The 16,462-nt window shown below is 35.8% G+C and overlaps 1 protein-coding gene across 2 annotated transcripts in view; it reads right to left on the minus strand.

Annotated features, from left to right (window-relative positions):
* Positions 1–2,069: 2,069 nt before the first annotated feature.
* LOC118735166 (F-box/WD repeat-containing protein 5) overlaps positions 2,070–16,462 on the minus strand; it is a 135,847-nt gene continuing 121,454 nt past the window's right edge. For both annotated transcript variants that reach the window (XM_036464805.1, XM_036464806.1), the window contains exon 7: positions 2,070–2,306. In XM_036464805.1, the coding sequence (XP_036320698.1) occupies positions 2,217–2,306 (90 nt within the window). In that variant the 3' untranslated portion in view covers positions 2,070–2,216. The remainder of the gene's footprint in view (positions 2,307–16,462) is intronic.

The following is a 16,462-nucleotide window of genomic DNA, read 5'->3' on the forward strand; positions in this document are numbered from 1 at the left end:
CCGGGATTTGGGTATATTTTTTAGGTAATCCCGGGATCCCGGGATTTATCCCGGGATTCAAATTGAGTCATAAATTTTATGAATATGCGTCAAAATTCAATATCTGAAAGCATTTAAATATACCATTAAATAAAACTATTTAAAATTTACGATAAACTGATTGTAAAATTCATATATCACTATATTAGAGTGAAAAGTTGCTAACTTCACTTTTAATGAAAAATCATAGATAGGCTAGATAAATTAAAATTGCATCGTTTCGAAAAGGGAAAAGGTCCTTGTTTTATGTTTTCTCGTTTATATTCAATGAAAGGAAAATTTGCTAAGGCCAAAAAACTTCGAAATCTTTTAATAAATATCGAATCCCTCCGATTCGTATGGAGTTTTGCTTTGCTTTAAACAGGTAAAATGTTGTATTCAAAGTTTTGCGAAATACTTGAAGAAAATGGCTATACGAAGTTTTTTCCTCTCCTGTACAATTTTCAAATTGGGACTTGGCAACTTTGCACTCTACGCTAGCGATATTTATTAAATCAGACAAATTTTAAAGTAAAACATTTTTTTAATTGTATTTAAAAAACCATGTGATTGAGGAACGTATACATCACAAATAATAATGTAAATACCAGGTGCTTTTGAAAGTGACGATTAATAAAAAAAATCAGAAAACAAAAATCTACAAAAACAATTTCTCTAAACATGTTTATTCTACTCTATAAAGAAATGGCGAATAGAGAAATTTTTTTCGCAATTTACTAGAAATTTTGAAATTTTTTACATACAAAACCTACTGATGAAAAACATATTTCGGCATCAACACTTTTAGGCTGAACTGTCAAAAGGTAGACATAATCCATTACAAAATATTAGAACTTCTTTTACCAGCACGTCGGTCAAATTATAAGTTTTTCGATTTGAGGAAGTTTTGAGTAGATTGATCTAAAAAATTATCTAATTGTTCCTTAAAACTCTCTGTTTCGTTTACATTAGCGACACTATGAGTAAATTCATTGAAATCTTCTTCAAAAAAGGCTCAGACTGCAATTTAAAAGTACAGTTTCAAGCTTTTTGTTAATTGCAGTCAAAACGGCATTTTACAAAAATCATACTTCAAAATGCATAAACAAATTCTTACTATCAATTCGATATTTCAAAATTTTCGGGATTTGCTTGCATTAATCCCGGGATTTCCGGGACGTCAAAAACACCGGGATCCCGGGATTTGCATCTCTAGTACATATACAGCGGAGCAACACACGAGCCTTTAGTGAGAGTTTGTTTGGATTAATTCTCACCTTTCACTCGCAACTGGTATGATTTGCGGACCAAATGGGTATACTTACAGTCATATGATTGTGACAAATAATATGAACGAAAAACAGCAAACAAATCAAAAAATAATAAATTTCTAGAAAAATATGTAGTAGTTTAAAAAAACAGCAAGTGCCCGCGCTAACCTTTGTTGACGATTTTCGTTACTCCGGCATGTTGAACTCGTCAGATTATTTACTTCCCGTTATCCTTCAGCTGTTTGCTTCATAATAAAAAAAAAAATTTACCGCGCTGGAGAATGTCCACGTAACGTTTTTTTTGCAAGTTTGCGACCCTCCCAATCCCTTGCGTCACGCTCAAATCGTCAGATTATTGTAATGCACACTTTTCAGCATGTAATTAACCCACCATTTCTTAATCTGACGCGTTCGAGTAAATCCACCTATCAATTTTTTTTTACTATTCTGATCAGCTCTTCTATGCGCGCGGCTTTACAATGATGGGTTAGATTTGGCAGAGGTACTCAACAGGATGCAGGGTACTCCCCATATGCTGATCTGACGCGCTCGAGTAAATCCCCGAATCCCCTCTTGGGCTCCCCTACAATTCTCCATGTTTGTTATTTAATATAAGAGTCAGCTCTAACATTAACGTTATGTAGTATTAAACAAAAACTTCCAAAAATACTCAAAAAATACTTGTGAAGGAACATGTTTTTTGGGGAATTTTAACAGCATGGTACTGCTTATTTATATTCTTTTTTTTCGAAACATATTTTGTTTGAGTACTTTTTTTTATGTATACATCGTTCAACATCTTCACTTCCTTTCATGCCCTTCCGGCTAGAGTATGAGTAGCTTACATATTTGAAGAAAACTTCACAGTGAAGCAAATTTAATTCCGATGCAGACCTTTAGTATGTATGTATACATATGAATTGTGTGCTAGTTGAAATATTTCTTAAGCTCCACGGCTTCGTTCGCATTCGTTGATTGGATCTTGTATTCCTTTGCTTTAGCCCGAGAACGCCAAATCTGAAATCGAAGAAAAAATTAATTACAAAAACATGGGCAATGCCAATGAAATTGAAATAGATATACAACCCATGGTACAATAATTGCAGGTATTATCTTCCCAGAGAGCACATATTCCGATCTGCCTCATTTGATCATTGTTGCCCACACTAAAAGGTTTACTGCTAGGGAAAAGAGATATTTTCATACCCCATATACCATGTATGTATACTAAAGTGGTCCAAAAATGTATGTAAAAAAATAAGGTCGGATTTTTAATGCCGCCACCTCCTAGGATTGTTATATACCGAAAAAAATATACCCATATTTTTTTATTTTGAAATAAAAAAACATTTAGGGAGTGCTCAAAGCGCACAAAGTTTTCCATGTATTTTATATGGAGAAAAAACAAATTTTCCTAGAAATGGTATAAATCTCTTGAAAATCAATATTTTTCGACCAGAAAACTGTGGTTTCCTTCAGGAGACTTCCAGTATTAATATCCAATTGTTTATTTAACCATTTTTTATGATACAAGATTTTTTAATGGTCCCCCATTGCATTTTCTAGGGGTTTTGGAGGACCTATAAAATATAGTTACCATGAAAAAATTGTTAAAAAAAACAATTGAGTATTATTACTGGGAGTCTCCTGAAGATAAGTAAAGTTTTCCGGTCGAAAAATATTGATTTTCAAGAATCCTACACTATTTCTACGAAAAGATGTTTTTTCTCTATATAAAATACATGGAAAACTTTGAGCGCTTTGAGCACTAACTAAATATTTTTTGATTTTCAAAATAAAAATATTGGGGTATATTTTTTTCGATATCGATCAATCCTAGGGTGTGCCGGCATTAAAACTCAGACTTTATTTTTTTGGACCACTCTAATGTACACGTATTTTTTTAAACCAACCTCCTTGTAGAGGACTTATTAAAATTGCAAAAGACGAAAAAAAAACATTTAAAGCAAATAAACTCAAAATTTGTATGGCTCACTTCATTTCAAACGTTTTTTCTTTTGTCTAGAAAAATTATAAAAATGAAATTGAGCGAAAACAAAAAGCAAAGCCAAATAAAAGGGAGCACGAATTTCGATGTGAAGACAATACCTGTTGTATTATTGTACCATGTATTCAACCCTATTCTGCAAGGCATAACAAGGTAGAAGTGATTTTGACATTTCTCTCTTTTGAACTGCGACTGAAATGTCAACTCTTAACCCTATACTATTCAAAATTGTATTCTCTTTTAGTTTAAATTTTCAAGTGTGAGCTGTGCGACTGATTTTAAATACAAAATAAAATGAAAAGGAATTACGGGCGGTGCGTTGTGTTTGCCAAGAGCCAGGACAACAAACTTGTGCGTTATTGTCAAGTGAAGCGACAACAGTGGGAAAATTGCTGCGATGTTTCATTGGGAGACTCTTCACGTGTGCGCGTGACTTTATTTGTTGCCCATCGCAGCTGAGTATTTCTAAGCGGGCGCGTTTGTTCACAGGTGCAGGATTTATCATACCGAATATGAAAAGAAAATCTCCCACTCATATACATGGATAAACTAAATCTCAAATGGTGGTCTGATAAAACCTTAACCAGAACTCCTTGTTGACATAAAGAAACTGAAAGTAATTTTTGATAAATGTAATGGAAAGGCAATTTCAAATTGCAAAAATTTAATAGCTAAACTATTGAAGTTAAGTTCTGATGTAAATTTAGAAGAATCAAACTTTTTTTTAATGTCCTATATACTTTAGAATCAAGTATTTGTATAAAAAATAAATGCTCAAAAACATTGGGATAGTAAAATCAAGAAAATTGTCAAAACCGCTTTATAAATAAGTGTGTTTCATTTACAGATCTATTCTGCACGTTACCGAAGATTTTGTAACCGGAAAATTGTATTACCAAAAAATGTTACCAGTTCTTGTCACCGCGATTCTAGATACGTTGGTAATGCAGTTAAAATATTCAGCAATTCATCTATGAAGAATTGTGCAAATCCCGGCATTGCATATTTCACGGGGCAATAATTTGTTACCAGCTTATGGGATGGTAACAAAATTTACCGGTTACAAGAGTACACAGAATGCGAAAAGGGTTTAAAAATTCACAGGAACTTTATTTACCGGTTACAAACTTTTTATTACCAGCGCAGAATAGACCTGCTGATGTGTAATTTTGTGTAAGTATGCATTTCCACATTTACATTAAAACGAAAATGCAATGCAATAACTTTAAATGAAGCTGATTCTGATGAGATTTTAAATACTTTCATATTTACAAAAACTTTCATTTCAAAGATATTGAATTTTATCAAATATGGCAAATGCATAACAAAGGGTTAATTTCTTTGTTTACAGTTTTTGACATTACAGTCACCAGTGATGATTGCCATCGCTATTTCGAGCATTCATCTTTTGACTTTACTCTGTGTTCATTCATTCATTTGTTAGTTTTCTAACAGGTCTATTCTGCGCTGGTAATAAAAAGCTTGTAACCGATAAATAAAGTTCCTGTAAATTTTTAAGCCCTTTTCGCATTCTGTGTACTCTTGTAACCGGTAAATTTTGTTACCAGCTCATAAACTGGTAACAAATTATTGCCCCATGAAATATGCAATGCCAGGATTTGCACACTTCTTCACAGCTGAATTGCTGGATATTTTAACTGCATTACCAACGTACCTAGAACCGCGGTGACAAGAACTGGTAACATTTTTTGGTAATACAATTTTCCGGTTACAAAGTCTTCGGTAACGTGCAGAATAGACCTGTAAGAAGTCGTTTTTGCCACAATTGGTTACAAGCAAAACGCTATTTTATAAACTCTGTAAAATTATTTAGGGTATATTTATTAAATTTATAAATAACCAACGGTCATCTTGTTAAAATCTGTCTTTGAGTGACAGATTATCAGAAGTGGTCATGAACCTAAACGACCTCACAGTAATGCAGCTTAAAAGTGTGCTGCAAAAGTTGGAGCGAAAGACGAGCGGAAACAAGGCGGAGCTAATTAGCAGATTACAGCAACTGGACGAGGAGGTGGTAAGCAAAAATATTGAGGAAGTAATGACGACGCTAGGAGCTGCCCCCATCGATGGTGCTGGTCAAGAAAGGAGCGATGCATCAGCGAGTAACGATTCGGAAGTCAGGAAGCAGTTGGAGGAACAGGTGAGTTGCCTGAGTGGTGCCGTAGAGCTATTGACGGCACAGCTGCAGACTCTTCGTTCATCGATGCCGAACGCTCTGGTGGCCACGATGGGCATGCAAAGTAGTTTTGGGCAGAGCAGTTCGTCGTCGCAAAATACTTTATCGTTTAAGCAGACAAACATACAGCAAGCAGACACGCAGTTGCTGTCGAGTACACCACTTGCCGCATCATCGTATGGACAGTTGGATGCTATGACGTTAGCGCAGGCGCCGCCAACGTTTCCATTTTCTACAACGCCTTGGTTAAACAATACACCTTATGGTTCACAGCCGATTTCAACGCAAATATGTGCGCCGCCGTCGACGCGAACGCAATGGTCAACGTTTCCAGTCTCTACAACGCCTTGGCTAAACAATACAGCTTATGGTTCACAGCCGATTTCAACGCAAATATGTGCGCCGCCGTCGACGCAAACGCAGTGGCCAACGTTCTCATCGACGCAAGCGAACGTTCCACTTTATACGCAGCAGCAGACAACTGAAATGAATGCCACGTCATCATCACCGAGCAGAGTGTTCGGGTCGCAGCCGAATGATTTCACAACAAACATTCATCCAGTGTCGTTGCACGAGACAATGTACGTGAGAGCAAGATACATACCGGGTAGTATTGCCAGAGTTTAATCCATGTGACAATGCATACTCATCAATTCAAAAACGTTGAGCGCAATGCATTTCTCGAAATGTGCTGATTTGTTGCAGTCGTTGATTAATATACACGGGAACAATACGATTCAATGTAAACAAAATGAATTTTTAAAGAAAGTTGAAAGACCAGTGGTACAAAATAGCTACACGAATGATGTAAAAAATAACGCAACTGGTCCTATTTGCTTTAATTGCAGAGAAAGGGGGCACATTTCGAGGAATTGCAGTAAGCCACGCAAAATAACTGAATTTAAGCAGCGTCAGAGAACAAATCAAAATAGTAATGAGTCTGAGGGTGAAGTAGAGGAAGCTGACACACTAGTGAACAAAGTTTCTACGCGAAGTGTGTGCAAAGAGCTTTGTAAAGGTAAACTTTAATCGGCAAGAACGAAATACAGTGTAATGCGCTTATTGATTCTGGCAGTTGCAGGTCGTTGACCAAACGATCAATTGCACTACGAACTGGGGAAAGTTTTGATGCTTGCGAGGAGAAGTTGTTTGGATTTTCGGGTGGGGAAACCGTTTGTCGTGAAAAACTAATAGCAAAACTTAAGATTGATGAAGTTACAAGATTCGTTGAAATGTTAGTCGTGGATGATGCAGCAATGGTATACGAAGCAATTGTAGGAATCGATTTGTTGTCTAAAGGCAAGGTTATCATTGAGGGTAATTCGTGTAAGATAATGAGGATTGGTGGCGAAGCGCTGGACATGGGCAATAATCTACCGCTAAGTATCCAAGAGGGTCTTATTGATTTGATTAATTCTTACGCAGAGTGTTTTGGGGAAAGGCTTCCTGAGTTAGGTAAATCAAAACGATTTAATATGGAAATAAAGGTCACTTCGGACAAACCAATTGCAAAGAAACCGTATAATATACCTATCCCGAAGCAACGCATTGTGGAGGAGATAGTCGATAAGCTGCTACAATTGGGAATAATACGAAAGTCGGATTCACTGTATGCGTCACCCATTTTTTGGTGCGTAAACAGAATGGAGAAGAGAGGTTATGTGTTGACTTCCGCGAGCTCAACGCTGTTACAGAAAAGCAACCATGGTTGATGCCTACAGTGGATGGAGTGTTAGCTACGCTTTCGGGGAAAAAGTTTTTCACCACTTTAGATCTTATGTCGGGTTATTATCAAATTGAGTTGGGGGAGGAGGCTAAACCGTTGACAGCGTTTGTAACTCACAATGGGCATTTTGAATTTAATAGAATGCCATTTGGATTGCGTAACGCTCCGTGCACTTTCCAGCGTATGATGACGCAGTCAGTCGCCCCGTTAAGTAAATTTGTTGTGAGCTACGTAGATGAGGTAATAATAGCGACACATACCGTAGAAGAAAATTTGAACTATCTCGAAAAGTTTTTGAAAATTATTCGTGACGAGGGGTTAACTTTGAGAATTTCGAAATGCACGTTTATGAGAAGTCATGTTACCTTCTTAGGGCATGAGGTGGGTGCAGATGGCATAACGCCAGGGGGCGGAAAACCGAAGCAATAAAGGGGTATCCGAAGCCGAGTACTCAGCTGGAAGTTAGACGTTTTTTAGGTTTAACCAGATTTTTCCGTAAGTTTGTACCTGGCTATGCATTGACTGCTAAACCGCTGACGCAGCTTACGAAGAAGGGCGCAGAGTTTGTTTGGGGTACGGAGTGTGAAGGTGCTTTTAAGCATTTGATAAAGGCTATTAGTGAGGCGCCAGTGCTCACAATATACGACATTGCAAGAAACCATGAAATTCTTAAGGACGCGTCCAGCATGGGAATTGCTGCTATTCTTCTGCAAGAGGAGGCTGGGAATGGGTTAAAACCGGTCGCGTATATTAGTCGAGCGTGTACGCCGCAGGAAAGGAACTATCATGCGTGTGAGTTGGAGGTTTTGGCGGTGGTTGAAACGTGTGAGCGGTTTAGGATGTTCCTATAGGGTAAGAGGTTCACCATCGTCACCGACTATCACTCGATGACAACCGCTAAAATGTGCGCGGTGGTTTCTAAAGCTTTTAGAATATGACTTTGCGATTATTCACCGAGCTGGGGTGTCAATGGCTCACGTCGACGCAATGAGTCGTGCGCCCGTCGAGGGAACACCGATCTTAGATGATGTTGCATGTAAGGTGTTGTCGGTATCAGTATCTGACTGGGTTCCGGCGATGCAGAGGCAAGATGAGAAACTTAAAAACATAGTGGATCTGCTGCAAGGCTCAGTTCATTTAGATCAACGGAACAAAATCGTCGTTGAGTATTCACTGAAAGATCACCGACTGTTCTGGAAGGGTGAAAACGGGCGGTAACTTCTGGTCGTGCCAAAAGGGATGCTGTGGCGAGTTATCAGGTTCTGTCATGACGATATAGGACATCCCGGATTGGATGGAACCATTAAGCGAGTACTGCAACATTTCTGGTTTTCACGTTTGCGAAACTTTGTGAAGGGCTATATCGGCTCTTGCTTAGAGTGTTGCTATCGCCGACAACCATTACGAAGGCAATGTGAATTGTATGGGATGGACACTCCGCCCTTAACGTTCCATACACTACACCTTTACCACCTGGGGCCGTTTCCGAAAAGCCGTCGTGGTTACGAATACGTTCTGGTAATTGTCGACGCTCTCACGAGATACTGCATCATAGTTCCCACCAGGTCGACGAAAACAAAGCCAGTCGTCGATGCTATAAACCAATTAACGCTTTACTTTGGACTACCGCAACGAATTGTTACCGATCGAGGGTCAGCATTCACTTCATCAGCGTTCGAAACATTTACTGAGTCTCTTAACATCCAACATTTGAAGGTAGCAGTGCGCACTCCTCGCTCAAATGGCTTAGCGGAACGCGTTAGCCAAGCTGTGTTGGCGTACTTGAAACCATCTTCGAATGATCCTAAAGATTGGGATACCCATGTCCGCATGCTTCAGTGGACAATGAATATGAAGATCAAGGCTACAACGAAGTTCGCTCCAATATAGTTTACGATTTCCCACTACGATATTTGAGTGGAAATAAGGTCTTGGCGGCACTTCACGACAACGAGGAGCTTCATATGAATGGTCGACGCAGCGAGGCCGTGAAAAATATTGAAGAAGCTCACCAGAAATGGAAAACTAGATTCAATGCTAAACATCGTAAACCTGTTCCTTATAAAGAAGGAAATTTGGTGCTGCTTGAAGCTCTACCCCCAAGTACAGGCGAGTCGAGGAAGCTGCAGCTTAATTACAAGGGCCCGTACATGGTAAAGAATGTTTTACGCTACGACCGGTATGTCATCGAGGATGTCGACGGAAGTCAACGTACCAAGCGACGTTACAGCACCATTGCCACGTCAGACAAGATGAAACCATGGTGCGCTCTATTCCCAGAAATTGACGACTGTTGCTCTGACGGCGATAGCGATACGGAATAAAACTCACCCCACTGAGTTTCTGTCAGAAGAGGCCGAGCTGTCATCCCCATCATTAATGCCATCACTATCAGCTGTCATCCCAGTGATGATTGCCATCGCTATTTCGAGCAGTCATCTTTTTCCTTTACTTTGTGTTCATTCATTCATTTGTTAGTTTTCTAAGAAGTCGTTTCTGCCACAATTAGCTATTTTATAAACTCTGTAAAATTATTTAAAGTATATTTATTAAATTAATAAATAAACAACGGTCATCTTGTTAAAATCTGTCTTTGAGTGACAGTTGTTAACTGATGTACATGTATGTACATTAGATGCCTTGTTTTCTCCATACATTTTGCTAAAGTATTTCAGAACCTCTCTCCGGCAGCAGAATATGAAAATAGAACGCTAACAATCCCAACAAAATGAAAAAAATATTCATTATTGCAAAAACTGGATGAGCTACTCCGAAATCCGTGATTTATAAGACTGTTTTGCTGTAGGTTTAGGTCCTTATATCAAAACACAATCATCTTTCACAAGAAAGAAGAAAAAGATATCCAACCCCATGAAGAATAGGCCGCTAAAGCGAATGGCGTACTTAGTTTTTTAATACAACCAAGCAGAAAGTTACCCACAGGGCCTAAAGTGACTAAATGGTATTATTTTTCACGAATTTTAAAATTTATTTGTTAGGATTTTCCAGATAGTAGTAATTTTTCTTAAATTAAAATAATTAATATTGTAGCTTATTTAAATGTACTTTTTAAAACAGCTAACAGATTTTGAATTGATTTATATTTGAACTAGTAAATTAGGTTTAAGTAAAGCCATGTTGAGTACAATCAGGTGTGACATATTTTAAAATTTGTTGAAGTTTTTAGCAATGTCCTTTTTATATGCTAGGTAGGGAAATACTTTCATGTGCGCCTTTACTACTTGAAAGAAATAAATAATTTCCGAAGATGGTAACCTCTAGCAGCAATGTCAAAGGGTAGGGGAAATGTAGATTCAAATTGAGATTCTCTATATTCCGTTCGTTTGTCAAATCTGTCTTTTTAATGTTAACGTATTCAGAGTAGAAATTGGTCACGTCATGTTTTACTACTGTCTTTAACTTAGTTGCGACGCCTAAGCGCGAACAAATGTTAAAATTATATGCACTTTTCTCTATATGTATAAAATTTATGAAACTTACCAGTTAGGAAGTAACTACTAATTTTTGTCGTTTTCTCCATAAAACCCATGCATGGAATTAAATGCAGTTTCCCCCGATGTATTGCTAGAGCTCTAACTTAAAATATAGGCTCCATTTTACCACAGGAAAATATGTTATTGGAAAAATGGGCGTGGCCCCATCTATACATGCTGCATTTTTGACACCGCATAAATCTGAAAGTATTTGCGGTGGAGTACTGAAATTCGGTACGGACGTAGTATATGAAACGAGTTCCATGCTCATGTAGAAAACTGAATGTTATTGGAAAAATGGAGTCGGGAGCTGCGGTGTAGTGGTAAGCAGTGCGCGCTTTCACTCATAAGCACCTGGGTTCAAACCCTGGTCAAAGCAACATCGCAAAAAATATAGAAAACGATTTTTCTTAACAGCGGTCGTCCCTCGGCAGGCAATGGCGAACCTCCGAGTGTATTTCTGCCATGAAAAACAGCTTCTCATCAAAATACAATCGCCGTTCGGAGTCGGCGTTAAACGGTAGGTCCCTCCGCTTTGTGTGACAACATCAAGGCGCACGCCACAAGTCGGAGGAGAAGCTCGGCCAAACACTAACATATGTGTAAGCGCCAATCTATTATTATTATTATTATTGGAAAAATGGGCGTGGAATCTATTCTATCTATACCTATTACTAATATTATAAATGTTATAGTTTGTATGTTTGTTACTCAATCACGCAAAAGGGCTGAACGGATGGGAATATTTGGCCCTAGATAGCTGCACTAGGGACTAACCTATTCGGAAAAAGTCGTATATATGGTCCGAATTGCACGTACGCGTATTTCAGATATAAAGAGGAATCAACCTGCCAAAGACGGACACGATAGGTGGTACCGAAGTAGAGGTAATTCAAATTAAAGTTCATTTAATATAATTTTTTTAGTTAGGGACGATTTGCTGTCGTGCGTCTTAAACAATTGAATGATTGTTTACAGTTCGAAAGGTGTTTTAAGGCGCCGCAAAGCAAGGGGGTATTGGCTAGTGTAATATAGTAATGTATAGATAAAGTATTCCACAGTACGGCAGTTTCATCCACGCCTGCTTTGACTTTTTAATTTTGTGATGATGTTTGTCAAGTTGGAAAGTGGTTTTCAACATGGCTTCACTTAAATTTAATTTACTAGTTCAAATATAATTCGATTAAAAATCTGTTCACTTCCTTAAAAACTACATTAAATTAGCTAAATTAAGTATTTTAATTTTGGAAAAATTACTGCTATCGGGAAAAGCCTAACGAATAAATTTTAAAATTCGTGAAAAATAGTACCAAGTAGTCACTTTAGGGAGCGTGGGTAACTTTCTGTTTGGTTGTATTAAAAAAACTGAGTTCGTCATTCGCTTTAGCGGCTTAGTCTACATGGGGTGGGATATCTTTTTTTCTTTGTTGTGTAAGATTAATATTTTTTCATGTAAGAACCTAAACTTACAGCAAAACAGTCTTATAAATCACGGATCTCAGAGTAGCTCATCCAGTTTTTGCAATAGTGAATATTTTATTCATTTTGTTGGGTTCTTAGCGTCCTATTTTCATATTCTGCTGCCGGAGGGAGGATCTGAAATACTTTAGCAAAATAAGGCATCTAATGTACATATATGGGCAATTCTCAATTAGTTCAAACTTTCACATGACTCCCCAGTTTTTATTCGGACACTATTTTCGGTGGTTTATTAACAAAAAATCTGGTTACATATGCTGTGCCAAACATAAATATGCATATAATTCAGAAATAAAATTGGGAAATTTTCACAAATAAAAGTGTGACTCCTGTTATTTTTTTTATTATTTTTGGCGTTGCAAAAATTGGTGCGCTGTTAGCTCACGTTTCAGTTTATAATTAACTGGTAGTATTTGGAGAGGAGAATCGAATGCAGCCTAGAAGTATGTTCTTGCAATAGAAAAAAAGTTATGAAGAGCCAAAATGGCGTGACTCCGGTTACAATGAGTGCAGAACATTTAAAATACATATTTTTTATTAGCACATCGTCTGCAATTGGAAAATTTAGCCAAATTTAGTGTGCTCCATTGTACAATATACTATTGAACTATGATTCTCGTGCACCACTTTTTTATTTGTTCTATAAAAATTATATTCAACCATTTTATTGAACTCTAGGCCGTTCCTTAAGTTATTTGTTTTTGTTATTTTATGGCCTTATAACTATTATAATCAACAATTTTTATTGAGCTCGATGCCGTTTTTAATGACGAGCACACCTAAAAAAAAGTTAAACATTCTAAAAATAGAATTATTAACAAAAACGAAAAACCACATGATCAAGTGTAAATCGTAGCGGAATAGCTGCGCTTGATTGTGTTGGCTTAGCAAATGAAAAAGTGGGAAAAAAGCAACGATAACTTACAAGGCTAACTTAGAACAGTGCGTAGGCAACTGGCTGAGTCAGTGGGATCGTCGGTTCGAATCCTACTTAAAGAAGTCTGATGAGGAAATGTGGTGATTTCCGAAATAGCTATCACTTCTACCATTTTTTCAAATTATTGTTGCTTTTCCACAATAAGTTTTTCATTAAAAACGGCCTCGAGGTCAATAAAAATTGTTGAATATAATTGTTATAAGGCCATAAAATAACAAAAACAAATAAGTTAAATTATAACAAAAAACAAATATCGTAATGACGAGCACACAAAAAAAAAATTTTACATTCTAGAAATAGAATTATTAACAAAAACCAACAACCACATGATCAAGTGTGAATTGAAGCGGAATAGCTACAAAACTGCATACCACAATTTTTTCTAAAGACTGTTTAAAAAGTTTGAAATTTGGGTTAAAATCTGAGAAATTTTAATACATTTTGTACAAAGTTTAAAATGTATATGGTGTTTGTGGTATAGCCAGCTAGACTTACAAAAAAACATTAAATAAACAAAAGACAAATAGCCAAAACTGGTCAAAATATCGCACTCCTATTATTTTGTGGACACCTGTAAATATGTATGGATGATATAATCACGGTTGCACAAAGAGAAGACGAGAGTAAGAGGAAATGCCGAACAAATTAATTTAGCTTCCTATTTTGCAAACGAAAGATGGTATTTTATATGCATTCATGACTTCAACGTAAACTTAGCGACAGATGAAGCAGAACCCCAGATTATTTTCCTAAAAGAAAAACTAAATTTAGGAATATATACAAATAGAAATGCCCAAACTACAAGGTCAAAAACAGTAGTTGATGCGGTGGATTCGCGATATTTTAATTCGCTTGCGTCAAAAGCATTCACAAGTACCATATTTCAGTAATTATACCAGTAATTTCATGTACCAAAAGAATTGAAAATTAAAATGAATAACAAAATTTTAAATCAGAAAAATTAATAAAATTAAGTGAAATTAATGTTTAATTTCTAACCTAACCCACATGTGTAAGTATTGCCCAATAATAGGTTTACATGTAAGTAGTTCATCCACATTTCCGAGCTGAACTCCCTAATCCGTAATTAGAAAAAGAGATAAGCCATACAAATTTATAATTATAACATAATCTCAGATTAAACAGATAATTTTTTGGTGTCCAACCAAGTTTTATCGATTATGTTTGCGAAGAAGAAGAGAAATTTCAAATGTAAAAGTAAACAAAAATGAACGCTAGCAAAGAAAAGAGTTTTGTTAAAGTATTTTTAATAAAAAATAAGAACGAACATTAATTGATATTAAATATATTTATCAAATAAAACACCTCTTTGAGGTAAAATTTTCGAGTGGCGAAAGCTGTACTAAAAATATCAATTTCGAGATGAAAATTATACGCATTTTTTTCTTAACTTCCCTGGAAACTGACCGTAAATAGTTTTATTTATTCGGAACGTCGCAAAGTTCTGTCCACTCTAAGAAGCACAAAATAAAAAATCAGAACTTTAGCAACAATTGGTATGAATAAAAATATTTTCCGTCAGTTTCCAGGGCAGTTAGAAAATTACTGTTTTTGAGCTTGTAGTTTGAGCATTTCTATTTGTACACTCTAAAAAATATTTGTTTAAATTTGCGCATATTAAGATAGGTAACCAGTTTCCTGCAGTTTAAATTTTTTTTTTGAGTTCTTAACATTTATTGTTCACAATTTCACAGTTTACACATAAAACGTTTAAAATTTCCTCTTAAAAATGTTTGTTTAAATTTACGCATATAAAGAGAGGTAACCAGTTTCCTCCCCTAGTGTGTGCAAAATTAAACACTGTCTGTTTACTTTTGCATACCAAATTTGTCACGTAGAGAAAAACTACACACAAAGTGTAGTAACCAAAGCTCATAACCTCAATTACAAACTGTATCTTAAAGCTTAGAATCCAGCTCTCAAGAAAATCACAAGAAATATTTCTTATTATTTCTTTTGCTTGAAAAAGCAAATTTTCTTGAAGAAATAAATAAAAGAGCATTTTTTTCTTGAGAGCTGCAAACTGATTTAAGAAATTTTGATAGAAGAAAATTTCTTTTCGATTTCTTGTGCGTCATTTTGTAAGAATTTTTCGTTTTTCTTGAGAGTTCTTTAAAGTTTAACTGCGAATGAAAACATTGTCTTAAAAAGACGCAATGCATACTCACTTACTGTTGCTTTTTACACTTTACAACCTAAAAAAGTTTACCACTGATATGTACTTAACAAGCATTCGAAGATTTATTTTGCTAACTTCGAATTCGTTCAACCAAAATGAGCTACATGAGAAAAATACAAGTTCAGTTAAATTTTCGGTATTCGAAGTATTAAAAAATGAGAAACCAGAAATCGACGAAAATGAACATAAAAGTGTAAAAATTACATGGAATTATTCAATTTATTTATTTTAAAATTCTTTTGTAAAATTTTGTATTACTTTTGAAAGTTGAGTGCACCTTGTGTTTATAGAACTTTTTATTAAACAAGTAATTTTTAAGCAAAAAGCAAAACCGACTTCAATTCTCATATACAAATTTAGGAGTACCGTTACTTTTTTCATGATTTAATGATCGGATATAAACCAAATTACGGGACGACCCTTAAGGTACCATCTTTCCGGCAAAAAAAAAGAATTATTGGAATCGGTTCACGCGGTCCAAAGTTATGCGGTGGCATACATAAAAGAAGAAAAAATACTCCGAAGAATTGATAACCTCCCCTTTTTTGAAGCCGGTTGAAAATGTTTGAGTTCTTTGTAAATTTTATGTAAATAAAATGCAATTTATCAAACTTTAAACAGTTTACTTATATTACATACTGTACATAAAACTTGCTTAAATGTATTTTAAAGAGCGTATTATCTGAAGCGAATTTTCAGTATTTTCTGATGATATATATTTAGAAATATATTCCTGGGTGCGCCCCTGGCACTTAGTATTTATTATTTGTAAAAAATATATTTTTACTTTCAAAATGTTTGTAATTTTAAACATTTCATGTGTATATTTATGTGTATATTTTAAACAGCTTGCGCGTATATTTGAACAGATTCTGGTTGAAAAATAAACACTTTTCAGTAGTAGTTTTACATGCACTTTTTAGAGTGTATATATTCCTAAATTTAGTTTTTCCTTTAGGAATATAATCTGGGGTTATACTCCATATGTCGCTAAGTTTACGTTGAAGTCATGAATGCATATAAAATATCATTTTTTGTTTGCAAAATAGGAAGCTAAATTAATTTTTTCGGCATTTGTACAGTTTTCCACAAAATAATAGGAGTGTGATATTTTGACCAGTTTTGGCTATTT

Source organism: Rhagoletis pomonella, unplaced genomic scaffold (genome assembly GCF_013731165.1).
Source record: "Rhagoletis pomonella isolate Grant_MI unplaced genomic scaffold, Rhpom_1.0 Rhpom_scaffold_00003, whole genome shotgun sequence".
Lineage (NCBI taxonomy): Eukaryota > Metazoa > Arthropoda > Insecta > Diptera > Tephritidae > Rhagoletis > Rhagoletis pomonella.